General features: G+C 41.7%; 1 protein-coding gene and 1 long non-coding RNA gene across 3 annotated transcripts in view; one reads left to right on the plus strand and one right to left on the minus strand.

Annotated features, from left to right (window-relative positions):
* Positions 1–3,028: 3,028 nt before the first annotated feature.
* Positions 3,029–17,129, minus strand: LOC147579026 (uncharacterized). The gene is made up of 4 exons (XR_015253474.1): positions 17,025–17,129; positions 16,090–16,197; positions 12,709–12,774; positions 3,029–3,458 (listed from the first exon to the last, which is right to left on the minus strand). It is a non-coding gene; the product is annotated as an uncharacterized LOC147579026 (long non-coding RNA).
* Positions 17,130–17,306: 177 nt separating this feature from the next.
* Positions 17,307–20,721, plus strand: part of E2F7 (E2F transcription factor 7) — a 40,203-nt gene continuing 36,788 nt past the window's right edge. For both annotated transcript variants that reach the window (XM_025926958.2, XM_086712759.1), the window contains exons 1-2: positions 17,307–17,506; positions 18,203–18,295. In XM_025926958.2, the coding sequence (XP_025782743.1) occupies positions 18,203–18,295 (93 nt within the window). In that variant the 5' untranslated portion in view covers positions 17,307–17,506. The remainder of the gene's footprint in view (positions 17,507–18,202; positions 18,296–20,721) is intronic.

The following is a 20,721-nucleotide window of genomic DNA, read 5'->3' on the forward strand; positions in this document are numbered from 1 at the left end:
TAACATTCCAATGTACGTATATACTGTATTTTATTAATCCATTCATTGGCTTATGGACATTTGGGTTGTTGCCACCATCTGGCTATTCTGAATAATGCTGCAATGAACACAGGTGTACAAATAACTGTTGGAGTCCCTGCTTTCAATTATTTTGGGTATATATATAGGAATGGAATTGCAGTTTGCTTTCTTATTTGATTGTTTCCTTCTACTGATTGAAGATTACAGACTCCATATCTACTCTTTAATGGTTAATTTTAAGTAATAGTTTGCATGCATAATAACTAACCAAGTCTACGGTCAATACTTTCACCTCCTCCAAATAACACAAGGAATTTAGAAACTTAACTCTGATCCCCTCCTTCTTAACTTACATAGATTTATTGTCCAGAATCAGGTTCTGTGTCCTTTGTTAACCCCACAAAGCATTTATTATCATTATTACAATTATTATTGCTGGTATGCTGATATGATACAAATTAAATAGCAATCACTAAAAAAGTAGAAATAAAGCATATAATTTAAATAACTAGAAATTTAAAAAGTGAAATATTGATGTAATCTTTCAATGTAAAAATATTCTGATTTTTTAAGTCAGCCCCTAAGTAAAAATAAATAAAAATTTTAAATTCTCAAGGAAAAAAAGACTTTCAATATTGTGCAGAGCAAACAAGACCCCAGGATGACAAATTTCAGCTCAAGTTTAAAATCTATGATGTAACTTGACATTGCCATTATGTCTAACTGTGGTTTGCTCATACCTGCATATGGATAAAATATGATATTTCATTTACCCTGACTATAATAATCAATTTTGGAACTATGTCATCAAGTACCCTAAAGTTTTTCCTCTATGCTTTACTTGTGGCTTGGCAGACCAATATCACTCCGCTGCTTCATTGGTCAGCATACAGTCCTCAAGTGCCTAGGACATGGCAGCCCAGTTTCAGTCATTAAGGACACAGCATTGAATATATTGACAAAAATGAATGCCTTTATATTTGGACAGACATCTCCAAAGAAGATGTACAAACAGCCCATGAGCACATGAAAAAATGCTCAATATCACTAATCATTAGGGAAATGCAAATCAAAACTACGAGATACCCCCTCCCATTCATCAGGATGGCTATCAAAACAACAACAACAACAACAACAACAACAACAACAGAAAACAATACGTGTTGATGAGGATGTAGAGAAACTGGAAGCCTTGTGTATCATAGGTAGGAATGTAAAATTGTGCAGCCACTGTGGAATACAGTATGGTGGTTCCTCAAAAATTAAAAATAGAACCACCACTATAAAATAGAACCACCATATGATCCACCAGTTCTACTTTTGGGTACACACTCAAAAGAAGTGAAATCAGAGTCTCACAGCAGCATTATTTAAATGAAGTAAACTGTGGAAGCAACGCAAGTGTCCCTAGATAGATGAGGGGATAAGCAAACTGTGATATATACATACATTAGAATATTATTCAACCTTAAAATGGAAGGAAATTCTGACACATGCTACAACATAGATGAAACTTAAGGACATTATACTAAGTGAAATAAGCCAGTCACAAAAAAGAAACAAATACTATATGACTCTATTCATATGAGGTACTTAAAGTAGTCAGAATCATAAAGACAGAAAGCCTGATGGTTGCCAGGGACTAGGAGAAAGGGCGGAATGGGGGTTAATGTTTAATGAGTATAGTGTTTCAATTTTACAAGATGACAAGTTCTGGAGATGGATGGTCGTGGTGAAGGTTGCACAACAATATGAATGCTCTTAATCCCACTGAACAGTACACTTAAAAATGGTTAAGAAAAAAAATGGTCAAGAGAGTAAATTTTATGTGTACTTTTTACCACAATAAAAAAAAAATTGAGGAGTGCCTGAGTGGCTCCGTCAGTTGGGTGTCCGACTCTTAGTTTCGGCTCAGGTCAGGACCTCACGGTTTTGTGGGGTCGAGCCCTGCATTGGGCTCTGCACTGGCAGCATGGAGCCTGCTTGGGATTCTCTCTCCCTCTCTCTCTCTGCCCCTCCCCCACTCACACTGACTCTGTCTCTCTCAAATACAATTAAAAAGAAAACAATTTTTTTTGAAAAAAAAAAAATTCCTTGAGGGAATTTACACATAGAAAGAAAGCAAATGAACAAACAAAACATATGCTAAGCCAAATGGTGAGAATGTTCTAGAGAAAAACAAAACAAGGCAAGAAGACAGAGAATGCTGGGGAAAGAGGCTGGAGGTGGTTGCAGTGGTCAGGGAAGATTTTACCAAGGAGGTGATTCTTGAGCAAAGACCTTGTGCTAGAGAGCATTAGCTCTGCCCTCCCCATCTTAGAGTAGAATTGTTACTATGGTGGCTTCTGAGCCAGGACCTTTCCCGGCCCCTCCTGCATCTTGACATAGCTGCATAACCAATGGAATTTGGGCAGATGTACGTTCTTTACTTCTAAGCCAGAGTTGTTAGGAATCTAGTGTGTCTCCTCCACTGGCTCTTCCCTCTTCTGCCAACTGAAGCAGAAGACCCAGAGGCTTCAGAGCGGTTGTCCAAGAGAAATATAATGTGAACCACGTTATTTTTAATTCTCCAACAGCCACATTGCTATGTGTTTGGGGAAAAAATGGGTGAAATTCATTTTAATAATGCATCTTTGAACCCAGTATTTCCAAAAATTATTTCAACATGTATCTAAGATACAAAAAATATCAATGAGATACTCTTCTTTTTTTCAAAATCCAGTATGTGTTTTACTCTTATTGCACATTTCAAGTGCTGCTAGCCCTTTTTCAAGTACTCAGTAGCACACGTGGCACCATGTTGGACAGTGCAAGCCCAGAATATGGTGGAGCATAGATGATGAAAGAAGGTGCGTCCCTATTCTCCGTATGGAGGACAGCCACCCATCAACCAGGAACACCCACATGTTATCATTACCTGAAAAATAAACTTCCTTTGTGTTAATCTCCCAAAGGTTTGAGATTCATCTTGCAGAAACTGATTCCTTGAAGTGGTGTAGAAAATAAAAAACTAAAATATAGAGAATTGGCTTGGGAATAAGGTAACAGGCAGCACAAAAGAGACATTAGGAGCTGGAAATCAGAGACTCATGTTATGTGCTGATAGAACTCTTAACTGTGCACACTTGTGAGACAGAACAGGTACAAGCAGTGACCCTGTAACATTACAGTAATTAAAAAAAAAACAACAAGAATGCCAACAGATGCTGTAGTCATCTGCTCAGGCTGCCATAAAAAAATACCACAGGCAGGGTGGCTTACACAACAGGAGATTATTTTCTCACAGTTCTGGAGACCGGAAATCCAAGATCAGCCCCAGCAGGATTGGTTTCTGGAAAGACCTCGCTCCTTGGCTTTCAGATAGCTGCCTTCTTTGTGTCCTTGCATGGTCTTTTGTCTGTGCATGCATACTCCTGGTGTCTCTTCCTCTTCTGGTCCTATTGGATTAGGTTCCCACCATTATTATCTCATTTTACCTTAATTACCTCCTTAAAGTCCCCATCTCCAAATCCAGGCACATTGAGGGTTAGGGCTCCTACATATGAATTTGGAGGGACACCATTCAGTTCATAAAAGATGCTAAATGCTCCTCTCTGTACTGAACAGAGTAAAAGTACAGAGAGGAGCATTCAGCATCTTTTATTCGGATTCTGGATAAACCTTTAAGGTAGTGCTAAAGGCTCCCTGTCTGAAATTCAGGCATAAATGATGCTTATGCTTCTGGGTGGCTCAAGTCAGAGAACTACATATGCATCAAGACCAGAAATTGGATCCCAGCAGCTCATAAAGTGCTTAATGTGCAAAAATTGTTTTAAAAATGTGTTCAGGGAAGAATTGGCTGGTCTGCAAGCAGAAATAAAAGAGAATGAAGAGAATCTAGAAATCAAGGTGAGTTTGGGGCCTTGATGGTATGGAAAGCTGACTGCTTCTAGATACCAAGCAGTAGGGGATAACATCAGAAATGCTTTGAGCAAAAGTGCCCATTAAGTTGTTTTTGGTTAAGCAGAACTTTTCAAGGCTAAAACAGAGATCATGGGTAACTTATTCTCTTCCCACCAAGCCTATTGCTTCAAGGGGGCCTCAAGTTAACCCCATGAAATTAAGAGAAAAATAAGTAGAGAGGCAAGGAGGGAAAGAAATAGAGAAGGCCTAAGAATAAATTATTTTTATTTTTTTTTAATGTTTATTTTGAGAGAGAGAGAGAGAGAGCATGAGCAGGGGAGGGACAGAGAGAGAGAAGGAGAGAATCCCAAGCAGTCTCCGCACTGTCAGCACAGAGCCCGATGCTGCGCCTGAACCTGTGAACCATGAGATCATGACCTGAGCCAAAATTGAGAGCCAGACGCTTAACTGACTGAACCACCCAGGCGCCCCAAGAATAATTTTCAAGAAAGAACTTTGGATGTGGTTACTGGCACATGGAGCTGACTAGAAATCATGGGAATAATGTTTCCAAAGAACAGTGATCTGAGTCTTAAAAAGCCTGTGACTAAACAGGCTTGTGTGATCCCTTGGACACACCTAGGGATCTCAAGTGCCCAGTGGCAGGACACAGCTGTACATGCTCTAAGGAAGTCAGATTCTTTACTGCTGCTCTCAGATATTGCCAGAAAGGATACTGGGCAAGAAAAATCACCCCAGAGGGCAGAGCCAAGAACTATAGAAAACAGTGAACAAGCAAGTTCCTCCCATCAAGCAGAACCACAGTCTAATGAAGGCACTTCCTATACCATGAGGGTAGGGAGGATTCATTCGTAACGCCTATCCAGTTGGGTTCGCCACTGCTGTGAACCAGTTACTGCTATGGATCTCTCAGCTGCCCTTTTCCAAAGAAGAGCTTCTATTGCTATCCTGTTCTTGATTCATATTTTTTATGTGAGGTTTGTTGTGGGGGAGGTGGGCAGACAATTAGCCTTTGAATTCATAGGTCTCTGAACCAAAGGAACACACTACCCAGAGTGCCTGGACTGTGTTCTGGATGAAGCACCGGGGTGGAACTTTGGGCTGTCTCCTTTGGGAAGGAGGCCACACAGATACTTGTGGCCAGGAGGCAGTCCATGGCAGAAATAGCTAGCTGCCTCAAGAGTTGTTACTCTCTGTCTCTAGTGTTAGGCTCTTACTGGGAATGTGCTGCAGAGCCAGTAACTAGCTATTGTCTCAAGAGAATGTGAGCAGAAGTGATACATGCCTTGTCTACTGTCTGTTTCTCCTTCCACCAGTGAGAAACAGAGGTCTCAGGGATTGTCTAAAGACCGTGCACACAAAGGGAAGGAGCCTGGGTCCCAGAGTTGCCACATACAGGAAATCTACCTGACATCCAGGAACACCGTTATCAGACTATTACATGAGTGAGAGATTGACTTCTGTTTTATTAAACCACTGAAATTGTAAAGTTCCTTTGCTATATAAGTTCACATGAACCTAATTAATGTGCCCCTGAAAGAGGTGAAAGAGAGAGCTGTACATCTCCAGACGAAAAGCATCCCAGGCAGAAGGAACAGAACAGTAAACGCATGGCCCTTGGGCAGGAGAATACCAAACGTGTTCAAGGATTAGCAAGGAGCTGAGCACGGCTGAAGCAAAGCAAACAAGGGGGAAAATTGAAGGCGATAAGATCAGAGTTGTAAAAAAGAGGCCATATCCTTAAAACCTTGTAGGCTACTGGGAAGATTTTAGCTTTTACTCTGAAATGAGTTGGAAAGCCACTACAGTATTTGGAGAGGAAGGAGGACATGATCTGACATTTTAATTTGGATCACTGTATCTGGTGCTTAGGAACAAATTACAGGGGAACAACAAATAGGGTAATCAGCTCTGAGAATATGAAAACAATCCAGGGGAGAGATGGAGGTGGTTTGGAATCAGGAGGTTGTAAACTTGGTGGTAATCAGTATTCGGATTCTGGATAAACCTTTAAGGTAGTGCTAAAGGCTCCCTGTCTGAAATTCAGGCATAAATGATGCTTATGCTTCTGGGTGGCTCAAGTCAGAGAACTACATATGCACCAAGACCAGAAATTGGATCCCAGCAGCTCATAAAGTGCTTAATGTCCTCGGTAGTGAAAAAGGAATAGTATTATTGTTTTGGTATAGGTATTAATAATTGACTTGTACAAAGTAAATGAAACTAACTGAAAGTCTTATGGATGCTTTCTGAGTTACCCACCCCATAAAGAACTTCCCACTGAGATTTAATGCTATTAAAGTACATGCATCTTCAGTGCCACCTTTAATATTAACCACGAGATGGTCATTGGCCTGAGAGACAAGGTTACTTTGGTTTCCTTCAAACAGCAAACTGTGATTTTCTAAAACAAGCAAACAAACAAACAAACAAAAATCAGCTACTACTTTAAATAGGAAAACTATGAAGATGTCAGTTTTACAGCCATGAAATTCAGTGAAGCTTGCCTCACAGGCTATATAGAGGTTTTTCTTACTTTCTCTTTACATGTGTAACAAGAGAATCATTAGAAAATAGTGAAAGCAAGATTATTCTTACTATTGCGCAAATTGTAATTTACCTCCTGCTTTTACATTTTTAATTTTAGCCCTATAGTTGCCACACGCGGAATCCCCCACAAGCAATATGGTGGGCTTTCCTCTCCTCATATGTCCCAGTTATGCTTCGGCTGAGTTTGTCATTTTTTTATGCCTTTAGAAGAGTCACTGGAAAAAACGTAAATCATTTACATAACTGTATTTTTCCTCAACTAGCAACTTTGCTCAGTTTATGTTGACACTGACAAAGGTAAAATATTTTCAAAATTTTTCATTATAAAAAAAATTGCAAGATTACAAAAAGTTTAGGAAAAGAGCAAACACAAATTACCCTAAGTGGATACTCCAGCATCATGTCACGATGATTGCAAACATCAATAAAATATTTAACAACCATGAGACAGGTAAAGAAATCATTAAAATGGAAAAACATATTTCCAGAGTAAATTTCAGCAAGCTTAAGAAAATAGAAGTGGCCACTTGGGAACATAATTAAACAATAAGAAAACCAGTAAAACTGGGTATGAAGGTAGGAAGAAATCCTCCTTGAGTCAAAAGGACAGGCAAAATTTAACTTCATCAGCCAAAAAAATGTTGAATAACTGAAATAAAGAGGAATTACATACACACACACAAACACACACACGTGCACGTGCACACACAGGGTATTAGACCAATTTATATGCTGGCGTAAGTCTAAGGGGGGAAAATAAATGCAAAAAACTTTAGATATTATTTGCAAAAACCAAAACACACAAGGATAGGAAAATATTGTTACTTTGCTTACTTAAATTACATAAAGTATAAGATAAAGTAAAAGAAACTATGCTCTCTTGTGGATAAGGACCTACAACTGTTAAAAGTAACATTAAACATGGGGCGCCTGGGTGGCACAGTCAGTTAAGCGTCCGACTTCAGCCAGGTCACGATCTCGTGGTCCGTGAGTTTGAGCCCCGCGTCAGGCTCTGGGCTGATGGCTCAGAGCCTGGAGCCTGTTTCCGATTCTGTGTCTCCCTCTCTCTCTGCCCCTCCCCCGTTCATGCTCTGTCTCTCTCTGTCCCAAAAATAAATAAACGTTGAAAAAAAAATTTTTAAAGTAACATTAAACAGAAGAAACATAATTTTTTGGCCTTCCTTGGCCAAAACAGGATCACGCTTGATGGCACTTTTATAACAGAGAACATCTGGATTAGAGAGAAAGAAAACTTAATAAAAGTATGTCATTAAACTGTAGATCAAAAGAATATGTCTTAATTTGTAGGGCCTTATAGCTCCCTGTGTGATATGGTACCATAGGTGTCTGCAGCTGAATATAAGAACACAGAAGTTTCCGTTCTACCATCTCAGAAGCACCAATTTATTTGATAGTCATGCTCTAGATAACCAGGGAAGATTTTATTCATATCTTTTAAATCTTTAACAAGAATAATAATCCAGGAATCCCAAGCGATTTTATTAAGTTGGTCATGCAGGCTGCTGTTTTCTGCACTCTTTTCTGAATATTTCTCCGTTTATCAGGAGACATCTCCTCCAACTCTGTTAGGAATGTGGGGTCCCCTCCCATTCAAGCCTTCCTCCTGGAGGAAGGAACAACTCTTGCCCCAATCTTACCTGATTCCACTCACATCTGTACCACTCAAATAAGCCTACCCTGAGCCCTTTCTTCTTGGGGCCTATACCTTCGCGGTCCTATTCTCTAAGCCACAGATACACCCATTTGAGAGTAGTGAGGCCATTACTGAATATGCCCAAGAAGTGGCCATGTTGGTTTGTAAGTAAATAGTAGAGAGGAGCACTTTGGGAAATATTCATCGAAAGAGACCAAACTTTCGTCCAATCACAATGCCTCTGCTACTGTGGGAGGGAAGGAATTATGAGTACAACACAGTGTCTACAACCCAGATTTGGCCACCAGCCTAGGCCCCATGCTTAGAAAAAGGATAAGAAGTAAAAAGCAACTACCAACAGAGATTGTTCTCTGACTCCATATTTCAGCACAGAGAAGCAGTGGCCTGATAGGACTTTGCTGGGTAGGAGGAGAGTGCGAGGGGGAACCAGGCCGTCTCCCATTCGTACTCCATGGTAGTAGCACCTCACAGAAGCAGTAGCAGCAGCAACACCGGTACTAAAAGCAGTGAAGAGCCAGTTCTGGTTTCATGAGATGGCAGTGGCTGCAGCCAGCACCACCTTGACACTGGGCACAGTGTCATCACAGAGTATCCCTGACCTGAGTGCCAACGGCTTTACTTGCCAGAGGTGGCCATGCTACCTGGAGATACCCTATGTCACGCATCACTAATAAGGGCAGAAAGAAACCAACATATGGCAGGGGAGGCCTTGGGTATCAGGGAAGATTTAAAGAACCTGTTTTGAGAGGAGGTATGACCAGGGACTCTCGGAATTCACTGGCGAGACAGGGGTGAGTTTCTGAAGGAGCTAGAAGGTCCAGTGTGTTACATGAAGTATTACAGAGAAATTAACCCCATTTTCATCTCCAGGGACAGACTGAGGAAAGACGTCTTAATGTGCTATGTGGGCGATGTTGGTTAAATGATTACTCTTTCCAGGAACAGTATGCATTTTAACAGAGACTTCTTGTGGACGATACATTAACCTTTGTACACGAACATTTCCCCCTGATTGTTTAGAGAAGACCTGGGCTAATACATCTCCATTTGGGTTCAATATTCTAATTGTCTAGTTTTTTCAAGGTGAAAGGCTCTGCATATAAGATGGTTCTGGGTTAGGAAAGGCAATATCTGTAGTATTTAAGCACAAGTTTCTAGTTCCTGAGCTGCTAACCCCAAGCCTTCTTTCCACCACTTCCGACCCCAACCTCCTCTTTCCACTGCACAATGGAAACATCTTCATGCGGTCCTACCAAGGATCACAATGAATAAATGTTATTAATATGATGATATTAGGTAGGTATATAAATACATTCAGCCATTTAATTCTAAGCCTAGAAGAATAAAGGTCACAAAGGTCAGTCTTTGGCCTGATATTTTTTTAATATTCTCCTTACTAATGTATGTACATTATGTAATGTAATAAGGAAAGAGGTGTTCAGTTTCACTAAATATGGAAATAAAAATTTATTTCAGTAATATTCTTATATATCCATACTAAGTGATAAGGACTCAGTAGTGAGTAGTTTTAAGATGATAATCTAAGTGTCTACTAAGTATTTAGAATGACCGAATTGGCAGGTTCAGAGGTTTTCCAAATCATTCCTACCACTTAATATTTTTTAACGTGCATTTATTTGTTAAAGAGTTTGTGCCTGTGAGCACACCAGAGAGGGGCAGAGAGAGACAGAAACAGAGGATACGAAGCAGGCTCCATGCCGACAGCAGGTAGTCCGATGTGAGGCTCAAACTCATGAACTGTGAGATCATGACCCGAGCCGAAGTCAGGTGTTCAACTCACTGGGCCACCCACGTTAGGTGGCACCCTAATCCTACCACTTTAAAGAGAGACCTGAGCCCCAGGTAGGCAATACTTTTCTGCTTCAGGTTACCCAGCAAGTTCCGGCCAAGCCTGGGCTAGAACCTGTTTCTCTACTCCTCAGTGTGAATTCCTTCCCTTCTATAAGGCTCTGGAAATTAAGGTGAAGCTTGTCCCCCATTTTCTCCAGAATCTCAATCCCAGGGCAGTGGTCAATTCCCATTTTTACTGTTCCGTCCACCATGACCCTTCCAGAGTGGCAGCATAGATGTGGTGCCACGTAAAGGGTGGCCCGTTATACACCCTCCACTATCACATTTCCAGAAACACCTAACCCAGCTTGGAATTCATCCTCTCTGTTGTGGTTTGGAATGTTTGTTACAGCACAAAACCCTCTCCACATCCTGGCCTTCAACATGCACACATGGGTACACACATACACATGCATGCACACCAAACACACTATCTTTTCCTTTAGTGAGAACACAAATTACATGATCACTAAGGAAAATGACCTTGCTCCACAGTGCTAACGATGACAACAAATCTATAAAGAATGAATTCCTCTGTTCCCTATGGGACATGTGATCACAGCTTAGGTACCTCTCTTAGAAGAGCTGGACATCTGGATGCAATTTGAGATGGGAGCCATAACTGCCCTTTGGTATTAATATGATCTTTTTGTTGTTGTTGTTGTTGCTAAGGCTATGAGCAGGAACCAATCATAGACTTACTCTCCTGACATAGCTTATGGTCAGCCAAGAATAAATCTGCATTCTTTGAACTTTCTAGCAGTTAGAGAAACAAATGTATTAGGCCCATGAATGGCTGCAGACAAAGGCCATTTTTAAAAACAGTGTGGAGGTTCCTCAAAAAATTAAAAATAGATATACCCTATGACCCAGCAATAGCACTGCTAGGAATTTACCCAAGGGATACAGGAGTGCTGATGCATAGGGGCACTTGTACCCCAATGTTTATAGCAGCACTTTTAACAATAGTCAAATTATGGAAAGAGCCCAAATGTCCATCAACTGACCAATGGAATAAGAAGATGTGGTTTATATATACAATGGAATACTACTTGGCAATGAGAAAGAATGAAATCTGGCCACTTGCAGCAATGTGGATGGAACTGGAGGGTATGTGTTATGCTAAGTGAAATAAGTCAGGCAGAGAAAGACAGATACCATATGTTTTCACTCCTATATGGATCCTGAGAAACTTAACAGAAGACCAGGGGGGAGGGGGAGGGGAAAAAAGTTACAGAGAGGGAGGCAACCATAAGAGACTCTTAAGGACTGAGAACAAACTGAGGGTTGATGGGAGGTGGGGGAGAGGGGAAAGTGGGTGATGGGCATGAAGGAGAGCACTTGTTGGGATGAGCACTGGGTGTTGTATGGAAACTAATTTGACAATAAATTATATTAAAAAAAAAAAGAACAGCCCTCAGTTTATGAACTGCTAAATTGATACACTCAAAAGAGACTTGAGAATTGCCAGGATGTGAAGCCAAGGTCCCTCTGTTGCTCCTTGTGGAGAAAACGTCAACCTCTAATTCCCTCTGTAACTGAACTTTTGAGAACAGATGATGCTACACCCAGATGACTGAGTTTGAGGGAGTGGAAGAAAAGGAAAATATTGGGGCACCTGGGTGGCTTAGTCAGTTAAGCATCAGACTTCTTCGGCTCAGGTCACAATCTCAAGGTTTGTGGGTATGAGCCCGGCCTCAGGCTCCATGCTGACAACTCAGAGCCTGGAGCCTGCTTCGGATTCTGTGTCTCCCTCTCTCTGCCCCTCCCCTGCTCACACTCTGTCTCTCTCTCAAAATTAAATAAACATTAAAAATTTTTTTTAAAAAAGGAAAAGGAAAATATCTGAGGAAGCTTAAATATTAACTAGACAACTCAACCTGTCTGACTGACATGAATTAATATTTCACTACCAAGTATTTTTACTGTAAAGTGTAAAAACTCTTGGGATTTGCAACCCTCAAGGGATAAAAGACTATTTGCAAGTTTGATAAGCTTGATTTCCTCCTTTGCACAGAGGAATGTCACATGTCATCAGTGTATTTTCTCTTGGTCACAACCCTTGCTGCTCATTCTCTACCTCACCCATGAGTTCTCATTTACAACCTCAACTCCTTTCAAAAATCAGTGACTTAGCCATGAACCAGTAAGACCCAACCCTCTGAATTCTGCATCTACGCCAGAGGGTGACCCACCTGCCCAAATCTTCCTCTCTTCATTGATGGCACAAGAGGGTCCATTTCTGAAATCACTGAGTCGGAAGCATCCCCCAAAATCAATGAATAAGCATACAACCAGCATGATGCTAAGGCACAAGAAACTAGGCATTGGAAAAAAACACCCGAGCACAATTCCAGATCAGGTAAACTAGAAATCTCTGGGTGTGGGATTCAGGTACTGGTATTTTAAAAAAATCTCCCCCCATGGGATTCTAAAGCATAGACAGCGTTGAGAACCACAGCCCTAGCACAATACAGAGCCCTGGTGACTGTTGCTATGTGGGCAGTACAATACTGTTCCAAAGTCAGGGACCTTTCAGGCAGAGTTTATAGAGGTAGAATTGCAAAATAATTCAATCAGCATGAAACCTGGTGTGCCAGTTTTAAAATATAGCCCAAATCATTTGACACTTCTTCCATTGAAACATAGGGTGTATCAAAAAAAAATTCAAATGGATGAAAGACCTAAATGTGTTTAAAGACCTTTACCTAGAGAAGAACACAGGCAGCAATCTTTGTGACATCGGCCGTAGCATCATCTTATTAGACAGGTCTCTGGAGACAAGGGAAACAAAAGCAAAAATGAAAATGAACTATTGGGACCTCATCAAGACAAAAAGCTTCTGCAGAGCTAAGGAAACAATCAACAAAACTAAAAGGCAACCTATGGAATGGAAGAAGATAATTGCAAATGACATATCTGACAAAGGGTTAGTATCCAAAATCTATAAAGAACTTATCAAACTCAATACCCCCCCCCAAAAAAACAAATAATCCAGTTAAGAAATGGGCAGAAGACAGACATTATTCAAAAAAAGACATCTGTGGCTAACAAACACATGAAAAGATGTTCAACGGGGCGCCTGGGTGGCTCAGTCGGTTGAGCGTCCGACTTCAGCTCAGGTCACAATCTCGCGGTCCGTGAGTTCGAGCCCCGCGTCGGGCTCTGGGCTGATGGCTCGGAGCCTGGAGCCTGCTTCCGATTCTGTGTCTCCCTCCCTCTCTCTGCCCCTCCCCCGTTCATGCTCTGTCTCTCTCTGTCTCAAAAATAAACAAACATTAAAAAAAATTAAAAAAAAAAAGAAAAAGATGCTCAACATCACTCATCTTCAGAGAAACACAAATCCAAACCACAATAAGATACCACCTCACACCTGTCAGAATGGCCAAAATTAACATCACAGGAAATAATAGATGTTGGCGAGGATGCAGAGAGAGGGGAACCCTCTTAAACTGTTGGTGGGAATGAAAACTGGTGCAGCCACTCTGGAAAACAGTATGGAGCTTCCTCAAAAAGTTAAAAATAGAACTACCCTATGATCCAGCAATTACACCACTAGGTATTTGCCCAAAGGATACAAAAATACTGATTTGAAGGGGCATGCACCCTGTTTATAGCAGCATTATCAACAATAGCCAAATTATGGAAAAAGCCCAAATGTCCACTAACTGATGAACTGATAAAGAAGATGTGGTGTTATATATGCAATGGAATATTAGCCACCAAAAAGAATGATATCTTGGGGCACCAGGGTGGCTCAGTCGGTTGAGCATCTGACTTCGGCTCAGGTCATGATCTCACAGCTCGTGAGTTCAAGCCCTGCATCAGGCTCTGTGCTGATAGCTCGGAGCCTGAGCCTGCTTCGGATTCTGTGTCTCCCTCTCTCTCTGCCCCTAACCCACTCACATTCTGTCTCTGTCTCTCTCAAAAATTAATAAACATAAAAAAAAAAAAAGAATGATATCTTGCCATTTGCAACAACATGGATGGAGCTTGAGTAAATTATGCTAAGTGAAATAAGTTAGAGAAAGATAAATATCATATGATTTCACTCATATGTGGAATTTAAGAAAAAAAACAGATGGGGTGCCTGGATGGCTCAGTTGGTTAAGCATCCGACTTCAGTTCAGGTCATGATCTCGTGGTTCCTGGGTTCAAGCTCTGCATTGGGCTCTGTGCTGACAGCTCAGAGCCTGAAGCCCGATTCTGTCTTCCTCTCTTTCTGCCCCTTGCCCACTCACACTTTGTTTTTCTCTCTCAAAAATAAATAAACATTTAAATAAAAATTTTTTAAAGAAACAAAACAGATGAACATAGGAGAAGGAAAGAAAAAAAGAGAGAGAGAGGGAGGCAAACCATAAGAGACTATTAACTATAGAGAACAAACAGGATTGCTGGAGGGGAGGTGGGCAAGGGATGGGCTAAATGGGTAATGGGCATTAAGGAGGATACTTGTGATGAGCACTGGGTGTTATATGTAAGTGATGAATCTGTCCCTGAAACCAATATTATACTATAAGTTAACTAACTAGAACTTAAATAAAAACTTGAAACCAAAAAAAAAAAAAGGAAGGGTAGGGTATATGTCCTTTCCTATCAAATATGGGTGGATCTTTGACTGCTTCATCCAAAAGATACAGCAGAATTGATGCTACCTTAGGTCTAAGGTTACATCATGAAAGGCAGTACAATTTCCACTTTGTGGACTTGGGTACTCATGGTGGAGTCCTGAGCTCCTAAAAGAAGTCCAACTGCCTTAGCCACCATGCTGTAAGGAAGATCAAGCTACACTGAGAAGCCACATGCAAGGACTCTTCTTGATGCCCCACCCAAGTTCCCAGCCACCATCAGTGTCCACTGAGTAACTGAGAGATTGACAGAACATTTACAAACTCTGGGACCTGAAGGCAGCAAAGTAAGTGTATTAGAGGAATGTCTCCGAATTTGCCCATCGAACACTCATTTTCCAGTTTCCCTCCAAATTTAAGATCACTCTTTAAGCAAGCAATGCAAGAGTCTGAAGCTATATGTTGAGTTATTCTTGTTCTGAATAGTGGCTACATTTGAAACATAGATAGAAAAAACACTGAAAATGCTAGGAAAAGGTCTGTAACATAAAACTGCCTAACCTCAAAGAGACACCATTATTATTTTAAAATATCAGAGAAATGAATAGACTTTAATCATTTGAAAGTGGAGATGGTGGTCCCCAAAAGGAATATCCACGTCCTAATCTGTGGAACCCATGAATGTTACCTTATATGGGAAAAAAGGTCTTTGCAGATGTAATTAAGTTAAGGACCTAAAGGGGAAACCATCCTGAATATAGGTGGGACCTACATTCAGTAACAAGTGTCCTTATGAGAGATACACAATAGAGATTTAACAGATAGAAGGGGAGCAGGCAATGTAACCACGGAGGCAGAGAACCAAGTGAGGCAGCCAAATATCAAAGATTGCTTATAGTCACCAGAAGCTGGAAGAGGCAAAGAACAGATTCTCCTTTAGAGCCCCAGAGGGAATGTGGCTCAGCCAATACCCTAATCTCAGACTTCTGCCCCCAGAACTGTGAGAAAATGAATCTCTATTCTTCTAAATCAACCAGGTTGTAGTAATTTGTCACAGCAGCCACAGCAAATTAATACAGTTGGAAAAAAAATATTTCCTAATCAAAATTTTCTGCTTCTATACAAGTGTAAATTTAATGAATGGAATTTTATTCTTTATACTTGTCTCCTTATGCTTCTACCTAGAAGATAGATTTCAGTTCAAAATATCATTTCTCATATAAAAATGTCAAATTTTTATTACTGTTGTTATTTTCCTATATGTTTAATGTTTCCATGCGTGTCTCTTTGATACCATCTAACAGTGATTTTTAGGCTGTATTTATCAGTAATCTAAACAGAGTACAAAGTGAAGGACTTGATTGAGCATTCTAAATTCTGCTTGGGAGGTGAGGAGTGGAGAGCAGAGCACTAGACAGGAAAGGATAAGGAGGTATATGATTTGTTGGGAAGTGTCTGTAGACATGCTTTTAAAAGGATGTCTCAAATACCAACAGCAGGACATCCTACAAAATGACTTACCAGTTATTCCTCAAAACCATGGGGGCCAGCAAAAACCGGGAAAGTATGAGAAATATCATGGCCAAGAGGAGCCTAAGGAGACATGAACACTAAATATAATGCAGTATCCTGGAACAGAAAAACAGGTAATTTAAGGAAATCTGAATAAAGAAATGACTTCAGTTATCATTATTGGCTCATTAATTTCAACAAAAACACTATACAAATATAAGGTGTTAAACAGGCAAAACTGAGTGCGGGATATATGGGCACTCTGTCCTATCTTCTCAATTTTCCTGTAAATGTAAAACTGTTCTAAGCACTAATCTAGTAAAACACACCACATACATACACACACAGCTGTCTCTATCAATATCCATATTTCAAATAAGAAACTAAAGTTGAAGGAAGTGAAACACTTAATACAAATCAGCAAGTCGAGGAAATTTTCTCGACTACTTCCCGGAATGCTAGTGCATGTTGCAAAGAATTATTTGGTAAGTCTTTTCCCCCTTAATTATTGGCGATGTTCTTAAAAAGGAACACCAAAAAAACTCTTCCAGACTTAACAAGAAAGGAAAAGAAAGAAAAGGAAAAGAAAGAAAACCAAAACAGCTGGTTGTGCTTGCAGTCTAGTTTCCAGGACTAACTGGCGTGCCATCTGCTCGCAGCATAGAGTGGTAACTATGGTTCACGTGCCACACCAGCGTGCGGCGTTAGGAAGTTTGCCCCAACAAGCCTGGACAACTTAGCTTCCGCGCAGGTTGCTGCGGGGAGGGGGTGGCGGCGGCAGCGTCCAGAGTGTGTATATCGTTTTTCCAAACTCCATCTGCTTTCCCCTCCCCTGGCTGTGCCCGCGGTCCCCCAGCGCGGCAAGCCGAAAGGACAGGAGCGGGCCTTTTATGCATAACAAAAGAGCTCCCCTCCTCCTCCCGCCGCCCCCGCGCCGCCCCCACCTTGGCTTTCCCGCGGCCGCCCGGGCCCAAGTCCCCGGCAGGAATTGGCTCCCGGGCCCGAGGTTTCCAGGTACCCGGAAGGGGGAGGGGGCCGAGGCGGTAACAATTGGGCGGGTGAGGGCTAAACGCGCGGCCGGGAGCGCCAAGACTCCGAGGGGCGGCGGGCCCGGGCCGTGCCGCCGAGCGATTGGCCGGGGCCATCCCGCCGGCCGCCGCTGATTGGCTGATTCTCAAATTCGGTCTCAAGGCGCCAGAGGAGGTGTTTTAGCGGGGATTGCGATCCGGGGCTGGAGCGCTGGCGCTGCCCTGACACCGCGGGGTCCCCGCCAGCTCAGGGCGCTCGGAGCGGGGATCTGCGCGCCTCGCTTTCCCCGCCCGATGTCGCCGCCCGCCTGCTGATCTCCTCTCCCCGCTGGTCCCTCGCGGGTGTGGGATCGTGAAAGGTCCCCACAGAGGCAGGAAACCTCCTTCTCAAAGTGGGAGTAAGTAGCGTGCGGCCCTAAGCGCTGCGTGGAGGCGGGAATTGGGGTAAAAGGGGACCCCCCCCCACCTCCCGCCCAGGCTGCCAGCCTCCCTGGCTGGTGGGGATCCAGTCATTTCTGCCGCCGGACCAAGAGCGTGTGGGGTGTCCTGGCTCCAGCTCTCCCTCCCGTGAGGCAGTAGAGGGGACTTGTTGTTCCTCACGATCTGGGGGGTTCATTGGAAGAGTTTATCCTTGGGGTCTGCTTGGAGGCCTGGGAAGGGGCTGCGTTAAGAGCTGAGTGGGTTTGGTCTAACGATCAGGTTTCCCTCCCCCCTGATTCAAAACCCCCTCAAAGCCGAATTCCTCCCAGTTCTTTGCGCCAAAATTAACTGACCTAGGAGACCCTGTGCTTTCTGACAGATTTGCCCTACACTCTTCTGACTTGGTAACTTTGTTTTGTGCTGTTGCTTTTCATAAACGATTACCAGTTTTGTCGATTTTTTGCCTTCTCAGGTTTTTAGTAATTATCAAACACACTTTAAGTGTTCGTGTTATTCATGTGCGTTTTAGAGTTGAGGGTGGCTGCACTCCTGGAAATTCCCAGGATGAGTTTAGAGAGGGGAAGTTCATGTTCACGAGCAAGTAATAAATATTTTTGTTGGAGGAGAAAACATCCAATTGTAAAATCATTTTCTAATGTAATTGTGCATTACAGATGGAGGTAAATTGTTTAACATTAAAAGACCTGATCAACCCCAGGCAGCCCAGACTAGATTTTGCAATTGAAGATGGGGAAAATGCACAAAAGGTAAGTGTGCTTAAATACCTTATGCTCTAACATATTTAAGATGGTCATTTCTAATTCAATGAAGTATTTCGACATGGCACTTGTATTTGTCTTATAAACATAATAATGTTGACGATCGTTATAGAAATATACTTTTTTAAAAATGGAGGCATCCAAACCATTATTGTTGAGTTTCTCACTCACTGCGCAGTAGAAAGAGGCTGTTAGATGTAATGTTGAAACCAATTTATATGAATCGAAAATGTGCTGGACACTGCAACCAAAAATTTATACTTACAGTTGTCAAGAGTGGATTAGCTCATGCTGTGCAGGAACGTTACCCCTTGGGTCCTGGAATATAGACTGTACATTGTAAATACTGGCTATTTAAAGTGCTGTGAAGTGTTCTTCATACCAATGAACCCTCTCCTAGCGACTATTCCATTCACCCAAAATTAAGACCTGTGCCACCCATATATAGGGAGATAAAATGACTTAGCCCACTAGCATACTCTGAATATTTTACAGTGCTGCTCCTGGTTCTGTACTGAGCCTTTCTCTCTCTTTCTGCACCCCTTGTGACTTTTAAGACCATGGTTGTGTCTTCAAGACCCATAACGAAGTGGCCATTGTAATGTCTAAACTGTCACCATCCCCACATCGGCACAGCTGCACTCACCAGCTAGTGCCCTACGGAAAAGGTGTAATAGCTTGTTAGTGAATGTCTAAGCATTTTTAGGCAGAAGCCAAATATATAACAGAAACTTTGAATACAAATCTGAGCATAGCAACTTACTTGGGCATTGCACTTCTCTAGGCTCCTTGTCTTTATTTTTAGACTTGCCATCAACAATGAAACTGTCTGGTTGCAAAGCACCTCTTATGTGGACCTTTGAAAATACTTGACAACCATTAATTTTGGATAGGTGTGCAACTGTATGTTTTGTAGTGTTTTTTTTTTTTTCCTAGCCTTCAAAATTTTTTTGTTAGGAAAAGAAGGATACCAAAACATTGTTGTTTTCAAGAGGACTTTCTAAAAATGAACCTAAGCCATATGAGGATGGAAATGCCCAGACTTTAAAATGTATATTGAGAGTTTTGGCTTTGGGATTTTCAGAGCAAAACTTTTTGTTTTCCTTTATAATTTGGATGGAATAGCTTTGAAGGAATGTGTATGCATTTATATAAAGCCTGAGTTAGCGTCTACTTCTTTCCTTCTGGGTCAGTGATTTTTTTTTATCAAGTGCCTTCCACAAGGGCATTCTACTCTGGTTGGTATCAGTGAGTACTGTTTGCAAATGAAATTTCCCATTTTAATAGGTGTGGACAATAATTCAAATGACTCCACAAAGAGGTTGGAAAAGTGGTTAAAATGTTTGAAATGGATTGTATGAGCAGGGATTATTTCACCTCTCAAAGAGAAGGCAAGGAATGAGAATAGTGCTTCTGCCCAGAGCCTAGGTGGAGCTTTCGTCTCCTTTTCACATTGCTGTGTAGTAAACAAAGGAGGATTTCTAGGGATGGCGAGAACGTGGGATTTGCAGTAACAGAGATCTGGGTTTGATTTCCTGCTCTGCCATTTATTAGCTCCATAACCTCGAACTAATATATTTATTCAGTCACTCAATAAATATTTATATTCCAGGTGCTGAGATACAGTGGTTTAAGTTTCCTAACCTCTCTAGGCTTATTTTTTTCTTCCATAAATTGGAGCTAATAAATAGCACCTCCCTCTTTAGGTGTTTGTAAAGTACCCAGCAACACATACTGTTCACACTGTACTCAGTGACAACGCAAAGATAAAACTACCCAACTGTACTATCATTTGCCAAGTGCCATCACAGAAGTGGGAACAAAATGTTTGGCAAAATAACAGAAGAGGAAATACATTCACAGGGAATCCCGGGAGATTTGGGAAGCTTCACAGAGCAGGTAACATCTGGGCTAACCATGTCTCCATGCCTGAGGACGTTCAGCCTACAGAAAAACAGGAGTGAGCAGAACAGACATTGTAGGCAGAGGAAATAATGTGAGGTGCAGGTGTTCTAGAAATGTTCAAGATACTCAGAATGGCCAGAAGCTGATGGTGTTGAATTGTTGCTTGAAAGCCTCTGAGAGATGCCTGGCACAGTGTTTTGTGGGTCAGCTGGCATTTAGAGGATTTCTCTTTCTTGACTTTCTACACATTGGTCAAGAGCTAGAAGTACTGTATGATGCATGCATCTTCTTGCTACTTACGGAGGAATTTTTTTTTAAGTGTACAGTTTTCAGTTTCATTACCCACATTTCCTGAGCCCAGTTGTGAGGTAATAAACAAGACTCTCCTCTTAAGTTGTTTACAGAGCATTTGGGGAGGACAAAAGAAGAAAATGGATGGTTTGGCATGCAGGGGCAAGCAATAAGGATTGAGCTACCGGGGTGCTCTGTGAAGGAGATAAACCTGAACA

Source organism: Puma concolor, chromosome B4 (assembly GCF_028749965.1).
Source record: "Puma concolor isolate L17-30 chromosome B4, mPumCon1.1.hap2, whole genome shotgun sequence".
NCBI classification, from domain to species: domain Eukaryota; kingdom Metazoa; phylum Chordata; class Mammalia; order Carnivora; family Felidae; genus Puma; species Puma concolor.